This window comes from Acanthochromis polyacanthus, chromosome 5 (genome assembly GCF_021347895.1).
Source record: "Acanthochromis polyacanthus isolate Apoly-LR-REF ecotype Palm Island chromosome 5, KAUST_Apoly_ChrSc, whole genome shotgun sequence".
NCBI classification, from domain to species: Eukaryota; Metazoa; Chordata; class Actinopteri; family Pomacentridae; genus Acanthochromis; species Acanthochromis polyacanthus.
In genome coordinates this window covers 23,148,216-23,161,230 of record NC_067117.1, presented here as the reverse complement: position 1 = coordinate 23,161,230, position 13,015 = coordinate 23,148,216, and the positions used below count along the sequence as shown (strand labels likewise).

The following is a 13,015-nucleotide window of genomic DNA, read 5'->3' as shown; positions in this document are numbered from 1 at the left end:
TCAGCTTTATACATTGAGGAAGTGGATACAACTTTGTCCTTAGTGAATCCTCTTTGTCTTTTCAGTTTCCTTCCTGTACGCAGATAGCAGTGATCCCATTGGTCTGTGCTCTGAGGTGTTTGTGTAGCAGAAGCTTGGCCTATGTGACCACATTTCCTCTTCCTGTCCAGCCAATGTTAATAATAACCCCTGTTTTTCAGACCCCACTATTCCCAGGAGGTACATTTAAGATCTTCCAATCCATATCCGCCGAAATGACTCAGCTGATGGCTTTTCCAACAACCGTTATTCCAGGCAGCAAAGAAAGGAGAGACCGTACAGCTGCTGACAGCCGTCTTCCCGTAGTAATATTCAGTGGGTTACTGAGGCAAACTCACCATAGGAATATTCAGAAAAGTGACAGAGGTATCTTGGACTGTGTATATGGAACCAGAGCTGCCGAGACTAATTGAAATTTGCTGACCGTTAAGTTGATTTGTTACCCCAGAAGCCAATCAGATTACCCTGTATGTTTCCAAAGGGCCTCTAACTTTGTTTTATCTTACAGTTGTGTCTCTTTCTCACATGCTCGCTCCATGGTCTGAATGACGGGGCTTGTAAATGCATCTGTTGGCGTACCACAGGTGCGTTTACTGTGTCTAATCAGGTGTGCCTGAGAAATAGTTGAAATGATCTGTTTGCAAACAGTGGGAGATTTGGAAAAGTCAGGAGAGAGTTCTTACACTCCCAGTGATAATTATCATGTCTTTTTTTTAGCCTCTGTGATAAATTGCTGTGCATAATCCCCTCCTTCAGCTTATATTCAACTAACACCTGACAGCCAGGCTACTAGCTGACAACACACCCTTTTTAAACAACTTTCTTTGTGGTTAGAAGAAAGTCCAGGCCTGTTCAGTGTTACATAAGCACCCATGTGTTTGTCTGACTGGCTCTGGACGTTGAAGATGGCTCTTTTTCTTCTCCATCCTTGATCTCCATTGCTGTTGTTAAGGGCGGCGTCTCCGTGACGATGGTACAGCCATGCATTGTGTGAGGCTCCCCACATTGCCACAAAGGCCCCTGAATGAGCCCTGAGGAATTCCAGCCTTCCCGCTCATTCCCTTGCTGCACTCTCCCACGACTAATCCCCACCCCTTCTCATTTACACATGCTCACACCATCCTCTCTTGTCTCTCTCGCTCTGTTCTCCTTCAACCCCCTCAGCAACCACCACCAACATTAAACGTTTCTCCTCTTAAGCCTGCTATAGCTGTTGTAGTTTCTCACCATTGTACTATCGTCGTTTCTCTTTTAGTTTAGGGCTATAATCATACTTTATTTAGTTGACCTGGGTTTGGCTGATACGTAAGTGTTGTTCTAGCTGTATAATTAGATTAGAAGCTTTGAATAGAGATCGAAGACACTGTACAGCCTTGCCGTTGGAGATGGCTACCAGCCTGCATGCAGTCATGATGATCATCGCATCAAACTCCCTGCTGACACCCAACACAATGTACCAGTGCTACGGGGGGAACATGCTAGATGTTTGCTGAGCCTGACTGGGACAATGGCAGGCAAACAACAAAGACAAAGCTTGACAAAATCCCTCTGTCCCAAAACTGTTAGTTGGACTTAGCAAGGAGCTCCTTACAGTCCTGTGGTCTGTGTTCAGTTTTAATCCCTCAGGGACAGACTATATAATTTTGCAACCAAATTTATTATCAAATAGTTTAATGTTAGTATAGACAGGCTTAAATATCATAGAAGTTTTTTTTTTTTTTTTACACAGCCTTTGGAACTATTTTTTCGACCACCTGTTTTAAGTCCACAGAATAAGCCTGCAATGATGATAATCTTGTTTTGTTTAATAATTGTGGTTAAATGATCACATCTTTTAAAAGACATGAAAAAGTCTTATAATAAATCAAATTCATGCAACTAATTATATGAAATTCTACAGATAATCCAAACTAAATTAGCACTAAACACTACCTAAAAGATGAGAATTACAGGATGACTAGAAGACTGCGATTTTACTGTTAAACGAAAAGGAATACAGCATATGTGCCATCGCTAACCAACTTAGAAGCAGCACAACAGCTGTCTATTACAACTTTAAGGAGAAAACGCAATATGGCTCCAGCAAGAACCGCAAAGGAAGAGGCAGAAAACAGTGGTGACCATGATCTAATGATTATTTCCAAAGCTGTGCATGGTTATGGGTTTTAAAGATGAGGTATCAAAGGGGCTGTTTGGTTCCAAGGGTATAGAATCTCCAATAAATAAACTCAAAATTTTTGTAAAGCTCTGTATAATCCCCCTTCCACCCTGCATGCAGCGTGTGAACATCACATTAGGCATTTCCTGTTTGTATTACATATGGGGAAGCCCTCTCTCCATCGTTCCAGGAAGTAGTGATCACTGCTATGTCAGGGTCAGTCCTCATAAACTATGTCACCCGCCCACCAGGAACATCGAACACAGATTCACATCTCATACAGTTAGCAGTTAAATGAACCCACAGGCTGTTTAGTGTGTGAGCAACAAGGTTGATTTGTTTGTGGATAATGGGAGAGGAATTGATTATTGTGGTTTTTATTGTGTGAAGTCCAGTTACGGGAAAGGCCTTGATGTTTCATGTGTTAGCTGTTCCTGCCGTGACAAGCCAGTGCTAAACAGTCAGCTGTGTGTCAGCTGCTGAGGTGGCAATAATTTTGTAGCATTCATATCAGCTTCTCCTGCTTGACAAGACCAAGGTGAGAAAACATACACAGTTTCAAAGAGTATAAACAGTGGTTTCACATGTTTACAGCTGTCACCTATCAACCCCCCCTGACCACCCTGTGTAACCATACACACTCACACTTGCTTGTAACTACACAACAGTGGTTTGTGGTGAATCCCGTCCATCAGAGCTTGTCTTCACACGTGTCCGTCTGTGAGTGTGTTATTTAGGCAGTAAACCGTCTTGATTGGTTTTGGTGAGGTGGGGGCCTTGGGGCATTCCCAGCATCAGTGGCTGGGGCAGACTGTTCTGGATCTGTGCCAGGTGGCTGAGGCCCAGCTGTTTATGGGCCTCTGCCTGGATGGCAAATCTGCAGGACTGTTTGAAGATGAGAGCCTGTTTACATTCAAACAGCGGAGGTGGTGTGACTCACTCTATAGTGGAGGGTGGCACAGGGTCCTGACAGGGAGGGGGAGAGAGAGAATGGTTTGCTATAGCTAGGAGGACTAAAGGAAGTTTGCCGTTGGCTTGAGGTCCTCTGGGGAAGTGTTTCAGCATTGTTCCAGAGAGATGTGGGGGGGAGACAAGGGTCACTCCGCCTCTTTCTCTCCTCCCTCTGCGTCCTCTTCCTGCCGTTACAGCCCAAGTCTCAACTGAACCCTAGTGCTCTTGGAAAAGGGAAGCCAGTAAACACAAGTTCTGTCTCTTTGCTGATCTGTGTTTATGTTTGGATTTACCCGGACACAAGGCAATCAGCTTTGATGTAATTAATTATCCCGCTGAATGTTAAGTAGAGGTTGGAAGGAGGGAAGGTAAGTCTCCTTTACCTGCTTTAAAACTTGTTTACCTGCTTGACCTTTTGAGCAAGGAAGTATGTTGAGGTTGTATATTCAGTGCTGCTTCACGTAGACGCCGTCTGTGTTCATGTATGTGCAGTAATACCAGCTTGAGACACATTTGATGGTTTGAAACAGCAGGCTTTTGATCAGTTGTGGAATGAAAAGTCCTGATTGCAGAGGAAGATTATGAGGTGTGAGCAGAGTGGACAGCAGTGTAGCCAGATTGATGGCAGATTGTTTTACATTGCTGGGACTAGCAGTGGGCCGTTGGTTTTGAAGTTAGCCTGGTCGCTTAACCAAAAGGGGCGGGGAATTAACCTTTGGACCTGAGTGAAGATCTCAGCTGGGAACCCCTGCTGTCCTTACTTTCCTCAGAGCAACTTCTTTAAACATGGCCTGCTGGTTTACAGCCCACATGTTCATTCAGTGAATGAATTGGCAGACTTTTAATCATATATATACTTTAAATCATATATATAGTCCATACAATTCTCAGCAAGTATTCGTCATAATGTAGCCTAATATATTCTCCAGACATATGAGTCACACATGTGAGGAGGGTTTCAGTGAGCTGTGTTGTGTTCAGTCACTCTGTATTTTTAGGGCACTTGGTTTGCACAACACACTGGAGTTATTGTCTCATGGCTTTGACAAGGCTATTATAACTGCCAGACTAAAAATGGAGTAAAATCTGTGGAGGTCAGTGAAATGTTAAGAGAAGAATTTGTGGATTGCTGCTGATTTTTCCCAGCCCTGTCAGCCTTGGTTATTTTAGAGTAGATGAAATATAGCGAATGGCTTGATGCCTGTGTATGATTGTATGTGATCATGTTACTTTTATAGTTCTGTCTGTTGACTTTTGGGTGTTTATTCAGACTTTATATAGATATCAATGTCTATTCTAATCTCAATTATGATCACATAATCTCATTCTAATTCTGTTTTCTGTGTTTTTAGGGATGCTTCTCAGAGATGGCAGCCAGCACCCGGTTCTAAGGCAGCCATGTTGGTGAAGGTGAACAGCATGACCCGTGGCCAACCCAACCAAGCAATGCAGCAGCACCTCCAGCACAGTGCACATAGCAAAGCCAATACCTTCACCCTGCATCCCACCAGCAACAAAGCCCAAGGAGGACACTTAAACTCTGCCCAGGGATATAAAACTGCTCCTTCTGGCAAAATGGCAGGTGACTCACGTCAGGCCCATCACCTGAGAAAAGCCAGCAATGGCAGCTTTTGTTTGGTGACATCAGACAACAGCCAGCCAAGTCCACTCCTTCACAGGTCACAGACCAGCACACCACGCCCCGTCTCCCCCCAGTATGGTTGCACTGCCCCAATCTATGATGAGCCGGTTTCTGAGTGTCCCATTTATGATGAACCCCCTACAGACATGGAGGTAGAGGGAGCCCATCTGTACAATGGACAACCTCTGTCTCGCTTGACACCTACCCAGAGTCTCCAGAAGCCCAGACACCTCCAACACCCTGGTTCATCTCATCCAGGGTCCAGACACAGGAGGAATCCTTCTTCCTCTGACTACAGCCCAGCTGGTCTGGAGTGCATCAAGCACATGGTCAACGTGGACCCCAAACAAGGGCTCTTATCCAGCTCTCCTGTTCCCACACGTGCTCCTTCCCCAACCTCCAAGCTGGACAATGTCTTGATCCAACCTCAGCCACATCCCCAGCCCCAGGCCCACTCTTTGCAACATGCTCGAGGCCAGATGAGGGACAGAGAATCTGGAAACCCTGGCCCAAGTTCACTGGACAAGAAACAAAACTGGCGGGTCCTGGAGGCCACTGTGCAGCGCGCCATGGAGGCACGACACAGCAGGCAGAGCAGCCAGGCCTCACAAGACTTCCCCTCCTCAACTCCACAGGCCACAGCAAACTATCAAGACTCTGGTTACTCCACCGGACCATCCCCAAGTCTGAGAAGAAAGAGCAGGAGGAGAGTGGGAGCTGGTGGAGGTACGGGAGGCAGGCCAGGGTCAGTAGGCAGCAGTGGGGAGCTGTCCGCCCTCAATGAGAGGCTAATGGCTGAGATGAGGGAGGTAGTGAGTCGCTCTAACACCATGAGGGAGGTGAGAGCAGGACTGGACCCGGACATGGGGGAGAGGGTTGTTGTACCTCGGACACGATCCCCTGCAGGCTCACTCAGGTGGTTTGGAGGAGGTGGAGCAGGGTCAACAGGCATGTGTGCATCACGAGAGGACCTCACTGGGGCTTCCCGGTCACTCAAAGGGGCAGGTAACTATGGCAACCCTGCTCTGACTCCTTTGGACATACCAGGGAGGCAAAAAAGGACCTATGAAAAGGTGGACACCTTGGAGATGAGTGTAAATAGCCAGGCCAGCCTTTCCTCACCAGAGACCCCAGGACCACCCTCACAGGTAACCTCACCTCTTATTATATTTGCATGTGAATGTGTAAGGCACACAGCTACAGGTCAAATTGTTGTTTACAACAAAATACAGATTGTAAAACAATACATCTTAGCTAATCCAACAATATCATATGTTCCTGTCTGATTAAGAGTTCCAACATGTATGTTTTTGTGTGGTCTGTTTACTTCAGCAGGTTTGCTTGGATTCAGCTTTGTTTGGTCTGGTAGAGCTCAGATTACTAATATCTCTCCAGATTCACTCTCAGTTTAGGGAAGAATCTCACTGAGGCCAAAACATGCATCAATAAAGCATCTCCACATTGTAGACTTTTTTGCTGCTAGTTTTGTATTATTGAGTGCCTCTAGTCCTCAGAGAGCTGTAAGTAGCAGAATAGACGGATTGTTTGGCTAAGCAGAAATGTTCCTCTTGACCAGAGGGGCAAATTCAATTTTAAAAAATCCTTGACAACACAGTAGATTTGTCAGTAGATATTTTGACATTTCAGAGTAAAAAATTACAAAGAAGCACATGCATCTTAAACATAGTAGCTAATGTTCACATCAAAGGTCCTCACAAAAGGTACACAGGATTGAAGATGAAAGAACTGTGACTTCTTGAAATACTTAATTAAGTAGAAGCATGTGGAGCCAGTTCTGCTGCTTCTAATCTCCAAATTTCCTCATGCAACAGAATTACATCCCATACTTCCATACACTATAGTGTTGTTTTCAGAAGCTGTCCAGCTCCGCCTCTGCAACTGTAATAATGAATGTTCGATGCAAAAGAGACCTCTGGGATGAAAACGGCACAGCTAATCTGTCTCTTGAAAATAACACAGAGCATTTTGTGAGTAATGCCTCTTACATTCCAGTCTTGAGGGCCTAAGTGTCCCCAGGACATTAGACGGTAAGCAAACTGAGCTCTGCTGACTATAATGGCTGCAGTCCCAGCACTACCTGTCATCCTCTTACCACCGTCCATCTGCCCTGCTCTGCAGGTACCGTATACTCATATGCCAGCTCTATGCTTGGGCATCTGGGGCCCATGCCAGGCCAGAAAGATTCAGGACATGGCTTCCCTTGGTCAGGAAGGAGGGCCACTGTGGCCCATATGGTCCAAGTTTGGCAGATAGATGAGGAGGAGGAAGGGGAGGCAGGCTGGTACCAAGACTTATTGGTACCACTGTAGCTCTAGCATGTTAGACAACAGCCAAGGAGCAGTGAGCGGGCCCCCTAAGTCTGTCCTGGAATGTTCTCCAGACCTGCTGTTATATCACTCACACACACACACACACACACACACACACACACACACACACACACACACACACACACACACACACACACACACACACACACACACACACACACACACACACAAACTCACAGATTATGGTCTGCTATGTATGAGAAGCTCTGCGTTTTCCAGTATTAAATGTTCTGCTATTGCTGAAAGACCTTTAAATGAACTTGCACTGATACCATCTTTAACCATTTTTACTAACTCCAAGAATAATTTCAATTTATATGAGCTGAAAACATTTTCTACAGTTTCACTCTTGTCTCAATCCGTAGTATGACTAAATTACCACCATGTGCTGGTGCATCTGTAAGCTATCTGTGGAACAGTTTAATTTGCTGAAAGCAGAAGTTGTACCGCCTGTGTCTCATTTCCTTACTAAACATATGATTTATTTCACTCATGCATTTAATCTTTTGGTTTTGAGCTCTGTTACTCATTTTCAAAAACAGCAGTTTTGTACAACTATATAGACTTTTTCCAAAGCCAAACCTCAGATCTGCTTTATAAGATTGAGAAACCAAAGTCTGAAATCCAGTTTATCTGGCACTCGTCACTTCCATATTACCTCAGAGTCTCACTAAAAAGGCATGCCAATGCATTTTATGTTCCATTAGTAAATTTGAGCTTTGATTTTGGCACAGGGTTTGTGTTGTTCCTGGCTATTTGTGAAGCATATCTTGGTTACTGGTTTTCTCTATTAAGGGAGCTGAGGTACTCCTTACAGTCATAAACTCCACTGCAGAGATCACAGGAATGTCTTGTGAAGAGCATAGCTTTGGTTTTGCAGGGGAGGTGAGCCTGGTATAAGGAGGGGCAGGGGTAAGGCCTGTTGTGCCACTATTTTCTCACCTGCTGCTGAGGCCAGGGTTCATGAGGATTTGAAAGGAGATTTTTTTCCTGCCACAGTTCTTTTCTGGTATTAGGAAATTAATGTGCCGGTCCTGCAACAATTCCCCCTCGAGTCCCAGCACTGCAGAGGAGAGCATAGTAGGCGGAAGGCAGCCCAGCTCTTAGTGTGACACAGTCAAGAAGACTGCAGCTGCACACACACAGTTTGTAGCTTTTGCTGCACTCTTGGCTCACCCTCTCTATCTCCTCTACTCTCCTTCCTGCTCCTTCTCTTTTTAACTTCTCTATGTCTCATATCCACCTCTTGTTCCCCTGCAGGTGGGCACCCTAGAGCTGCAGGCTCAGTTGGAGAGTAGGAAGAAAGGCATGGTGGATGGAAGGACAGCTTCACTGGGTCCCCACCGCTCTGCCAACCATGACAGCAGAGAGGGAGGTGATGGCTCAGGCGGCAGAGCAGGATCCGCCTACCAGCTCTCCTACGCCACCCTGCGGCAGCCCCCACCTCCTGACATGGGCATGGAGGACTGGGCCAGCAAGCACCTCAACATGCACACACAAGGCTTGTTCCGACGCCGAGTCTCCATCGCCAACATGTTGTCTTGGAACCGTGGATCCATCAAAAAGCCCATGCTCGTCACCAGCAACCGCGCCGTCAGGAAGGAGGCCTGCGAGATGTTCAAGCTGGTGCAGGCCTACATGGGAGACAGGCCTTCACGCCTTGATCGACGCCACTGCGCCCTGCTCATCGTCACCAAGTGCTGGGACATGCCGGGGCTGCGGGACGAGCTGTACGTGCAGCTGGTGAGACAGACAACGGGCAATGCCAGTCCCAGAAGCTTGGCGGCAGGCTGGGAGTTGATGGCTGTCAGCTTGGCCTTCTTTGCCCCCTCACCCAAGTTCCGCTGCTACCTGGAGGGCTACATCCAGAGACACACGGAGCCCACCAGCGACAAGAAATGTGAGTCTCAGAGTGAGCAACAGGGTGGGTCACCTTTCTTTCTTCTGTACCTCCCTGTGTTGTCTGATTGTCATTGTTTGTATAGCCCAGACAGATCTCACCATTTTTAACAGAAGTCACATTTTATTTTTTATTTTCCATTTTCCTGTGACACTGTACTTTCGCTTTATCGGTATAATCAAGCACAGTATTGTTTATGATCAGTTCAATATTCTGTCTGTTTATCTAACTGCCCATCAGAAATTTGATCTTTGCTATCTTCTGTGTTTTCATAGTGACTCAGTTCATACTGGAACAGCAGGAACTAAAGCTGAAGAAGAATTCAAAGTCCAGAAAGAAGCGAAAACAGAATACAGAAGAGGAAGAAGGTAAATCTTTCACTTGTTAATGTGCATTCAGTACTTCCCACTTGTACGAGCTTATCTGTTGGACAGAGCTTGGTAGTACTTAGGGGAGGGAGTCCCAAACATGTTTTTCTACTCTCTTCAAAACTTGTTTAGAATCTCTAAGCAATGCAAACCATTACAAATCAAACATATCGCTCCCTGTAGAGAGACCACTCAGAGTGGGATGGAAAAGTCAGTGCTGTGCAGTTTGTCAGATGAGTACATGCCGATGTACTCGCAGACACAATGAATGAGTTTCACAGAAGGCCAAGTTGGAAAAAAAAAAAGTGGGATGAGAATGTCAGAAGGTTCAGTGCATGTATAATGGACCACACTGTGAATCATATTAGTGGTCTCTCTGCTACTTTTGTGTCGGTCATTTAGGAGGATAGCTACTCATTGGCACGTGCCCCCATTAGACCAACCCACATTGCCCAGTCTGATGATGATGTAACTAGAGAGGAACCCCGTCATCCCACAACAGCCACCACAGCAGTGGCCTCACATATTGTACTTCAGTGACTCAGACTTACTGCTCTATGCCGGAAAAATTCCAGCTGACTAAGAGCCCAAAGAGAAAGCCTGCTAAACATTTCTGACTAAGTCTTAGGTTTCAAGGAATTTTAATGACCGCCGGCTACCAGAAAAACAGTATAATGAAAGCTGCTATTTGCTTGATGGTTGGAGAGACTGGAACACGCGCATTGTCTCTAACCAGAGCAATAGGCAGCTGTAAGCAGCAGGAGTGGGAGTTGCATGTGGGAATTAGGGGCCTGTTGTCAGGCCAGACCTGGCCCGGTCTGAGCTTAGATACTTACAGTGGGTTGGCTTCAGCCAGCACTTGGATGAGAATCTCATAAGCAATAACCAAGATGAGACAGAAGTTGTCTCCTCAAGATCCTTTAATGGCTCTGTGTTTTTGTTGTTAAGTTTAGCTTCAGCGTGTAGACAGGTGTCACACCGTTCTCAGCCTGGTACAGTAAACTCAAGCTCCTAATGAGCTCACATTTCTCCCGGGCTTTGGTTGCCTGGTTGTTGTTGTTTTCATGCCATCAACTCTGATGTAAATATAGACCACCAGTAGTGTTCAAACCCTTTTCTTAGTGCAGCACAGAGGCTCTGCACTCTTGCTTTTTCCCCCATAACTGTAGAACCTCTATGTCGGGAGCCCTGGGAAAAAAGCTCATACTTGCCAAGATCAAGGGCAAATTATTGGTATGATCTCTCTAATTAGACATAATTATAGTCAGACGTGGTCAGATTAGCAGCAGTTGCAAGCATGCATAGGAGTCACCTGTTTGCTATAAATCTGGGGACTGTAGGGAAAATACTGGAAAGTATTTGCTACTTTTTAAAATCCCATCAGTATGTTTGTCCATTTGGCGCTGGTTCAGGTACCTGATACAGTGAAGAGTCTAGAAAACAGGAACAGACCCCACGAGAGCTCAGCGTTTCAGTTCAAGTTACCACAGCTATGAAAGATGGAGATGATTTCTTTTTATGAGCGCAGACAATGACTGAACAGTCAAGGTTTTCTTTTGGCTTTTTGATTGAAAACTAGTCCACACAATATTTCAAGGACAGATCAGGTTCTTCTGTGCCTCGTGTCTATTGAAGCACATCCGGTCTCCGAAAATGGTGTTGTTCTTGGAATGCGTATTGCTTCCGAATTAGATCTGGACCTTTCAGTAGCTTCTTAGGTCAGATAGCAGACCGGGAGCTTCCGTGTTTCTCATTCCCTCCTGAGGCCTTTTTGTCTGCATATGCTGATGAGTCACCTGAACGTTGGATGTGTAGGCTGGATCCTGTCTCTGAAGCTTTTGTTTAACAGTAGTAAATCTTCCCTGAGCCTGACAGTTTAGCCGGGCCTGCTCTAATCCCCATATGCCAGAATCACACCGTCAACATGTCTCTCCAATTACCACTGCCTGCCTCTCCTACTCTGTTTGACATCTGTGGGAAAAAAAACCCCATGCTTGTCCTGTTTGTGGGAAAGAATTTAAATCATTTATTATTTTGTGTTTTCAGTAATGCCTGATGCTTAAGGGTTTTACTCAGGGTCTTTGAGGATGTAGAAAGGGTGTGCATATTGTTTCTTGTGGAGCTGGGTTTCTTTGTTCCTCAGTGATGAAGTTACTTGTTCTGTCATTTTGCAGGCCTTCCTATCAGCACGTATGCTAAGTTCTGCCATCGCAAGCTGCAGAAGGTGGCAATCACTGGTGGCAAAAAGGTGAGCTAACAAATAAAAAAAGAGGATTGAAGCTTAAGATGTCAAAATATTGCACTTCCACATGATGAAAATAGGACATATTGGTTTGAAAGTTGCGAGCCTAATCTGAGTCACCCGAGATACCGTCACAGAAGCATAATTACAGGTGCGCTGACTCAGTCACAGGTAGAGACGTAAACACAGACAGGTCATAGTAGTGCAGCTGCAGACACAGCCATGATTAGTATCCTGGTTCCTGACATACCCAGGCAGTAAATCTTCCCCTCTGTTCACCTCTCACCCTCCAGGGCCTACGTAAGCCCACCTTGGAGGAGATCGACCACAGCAGACGTGCCATCGTCACCCCCTCCCTTTTTGGCAGTTCTCTGGAGGAGGTGATGGAAAGGCAGAGCGAGTTATTCCCAGACAGGAAACTGCCCTGGGTGCAGGTTCAGCTCTCCCAGTATGTTCTGGCTCTGGGCGGGGCTCAGACAGAGGGCATCTTCAGGTAAGACAGACCCAACTCAGCCAGTAACATGCCTCGACTTGAGCAGTGTGAGAGAAAGAAAGTGTAGTCTAGGAAATTAGAAGGGGCTCTTACATGTGTGTGCTGTGCTGTGTTGTATGTATAGTGTGCATAAACAAATGTGTGTGGTCTCCAGCATCCCTGTATTTCTAAGAAGGCTCTCCCTGTGTACAGTACACAGAACAGACAGAACAAACACAGCCCTGCTTTGCTCCTGAGACCGGCGCTGTTTAATTTGATACTACATGATACGTGTTTACATTACTGCTTAAGCTTACAAGCACGTGGGAGCTTCACAACTGTGTGTTTGTGAAGGGTTTTCTCCAGCAAATTCAATTCTGCAGCATCTTGGCTTGATTAGAAAGCTGTTCCTTTTCATCTAACTTACTATATACAAATCTCTCTGTGAAACTCTGCTTCCACACTGGGACCTTCCTGAAGTGTGTGTTGTTTGGTTACAGTATGTTTATTTTGTTTTTGTTTTGTTCCAAAGAAGCACTGCAAACAAAGAGCAAAATACTTTCAGCCACCAGGCCACATTTGAAGCCAATTGGGTGTGCATGATTAACAGGTTTGCTTCAGGGCATGAAGAACATGTATGATAGAGGTAGAGGGCCCTCTAGTGGTCATTCTGTGTAACTGTCGCATTGTGTTTATCCTCAGAGTGCCTGGAGACATCGATGAAGTGAATGCATTGAAGCTCCAAGTAGACCAGTGGAGGATCCCAGAGAATCTCTCCGACCCCAATGTTCCTGGTGAGGAAGGACTGTTTTTCTGTCAAGCTTTTGCCTTACTTACTGTTGGGTTTGCTGTGTATTTGAGATTTGAATATGTGAATTAAAGAATGTGTCTC

The 13,015-nt window shown here is 45.6% G+C and overlaps 1 protein-coding gene across 4 annotated transcripts in view; it reads left to right on the top strand.

The window, feature by feature from the left end:
- The window catches only part of arhgap46a (Rho GTPase activating protein 46a), a 33,485-nt gene that overhangs the window by 18,050 nt on the left and 2,420 nt on the right, over window positions 1-13,015 (top strand). For 2 of the 4 annotated variants that reach the window (XM_022199923.2, XM_051947982.1), the window contains exons 3-8: window positions 4,501-5,938; window positions 8,402-9,065; window positions 9,317-9,409; window positions 11,584-11,657; window positions 11,945-12,144; window positions 12,826-12,917. In XM_022199923.2, the coding sequence (XP_022055615.2) occupies window positions 4,501-5,938; window positions 8,402-9,065; window positions 9,317-9,409; window positions 11,584-11,657; window positions 11,945-12,144; window positions 12,826-12,917 (2,561 nt within the window). Of the gene's footprint in view, window positions 1-3,242; window positions 3,517-4,500; window positions 5,939-8,401; window positions 9,066-9,316; window positions 9,410-11,583; window positions 11,658-11,944; window positions 12,145-12,825; window positions 12,918-13,015 lie in introns of those variants that run through there. The other 2 variants (XM_022199926.2, XM_051947983.1) reach the window with 2 other exon arrangements.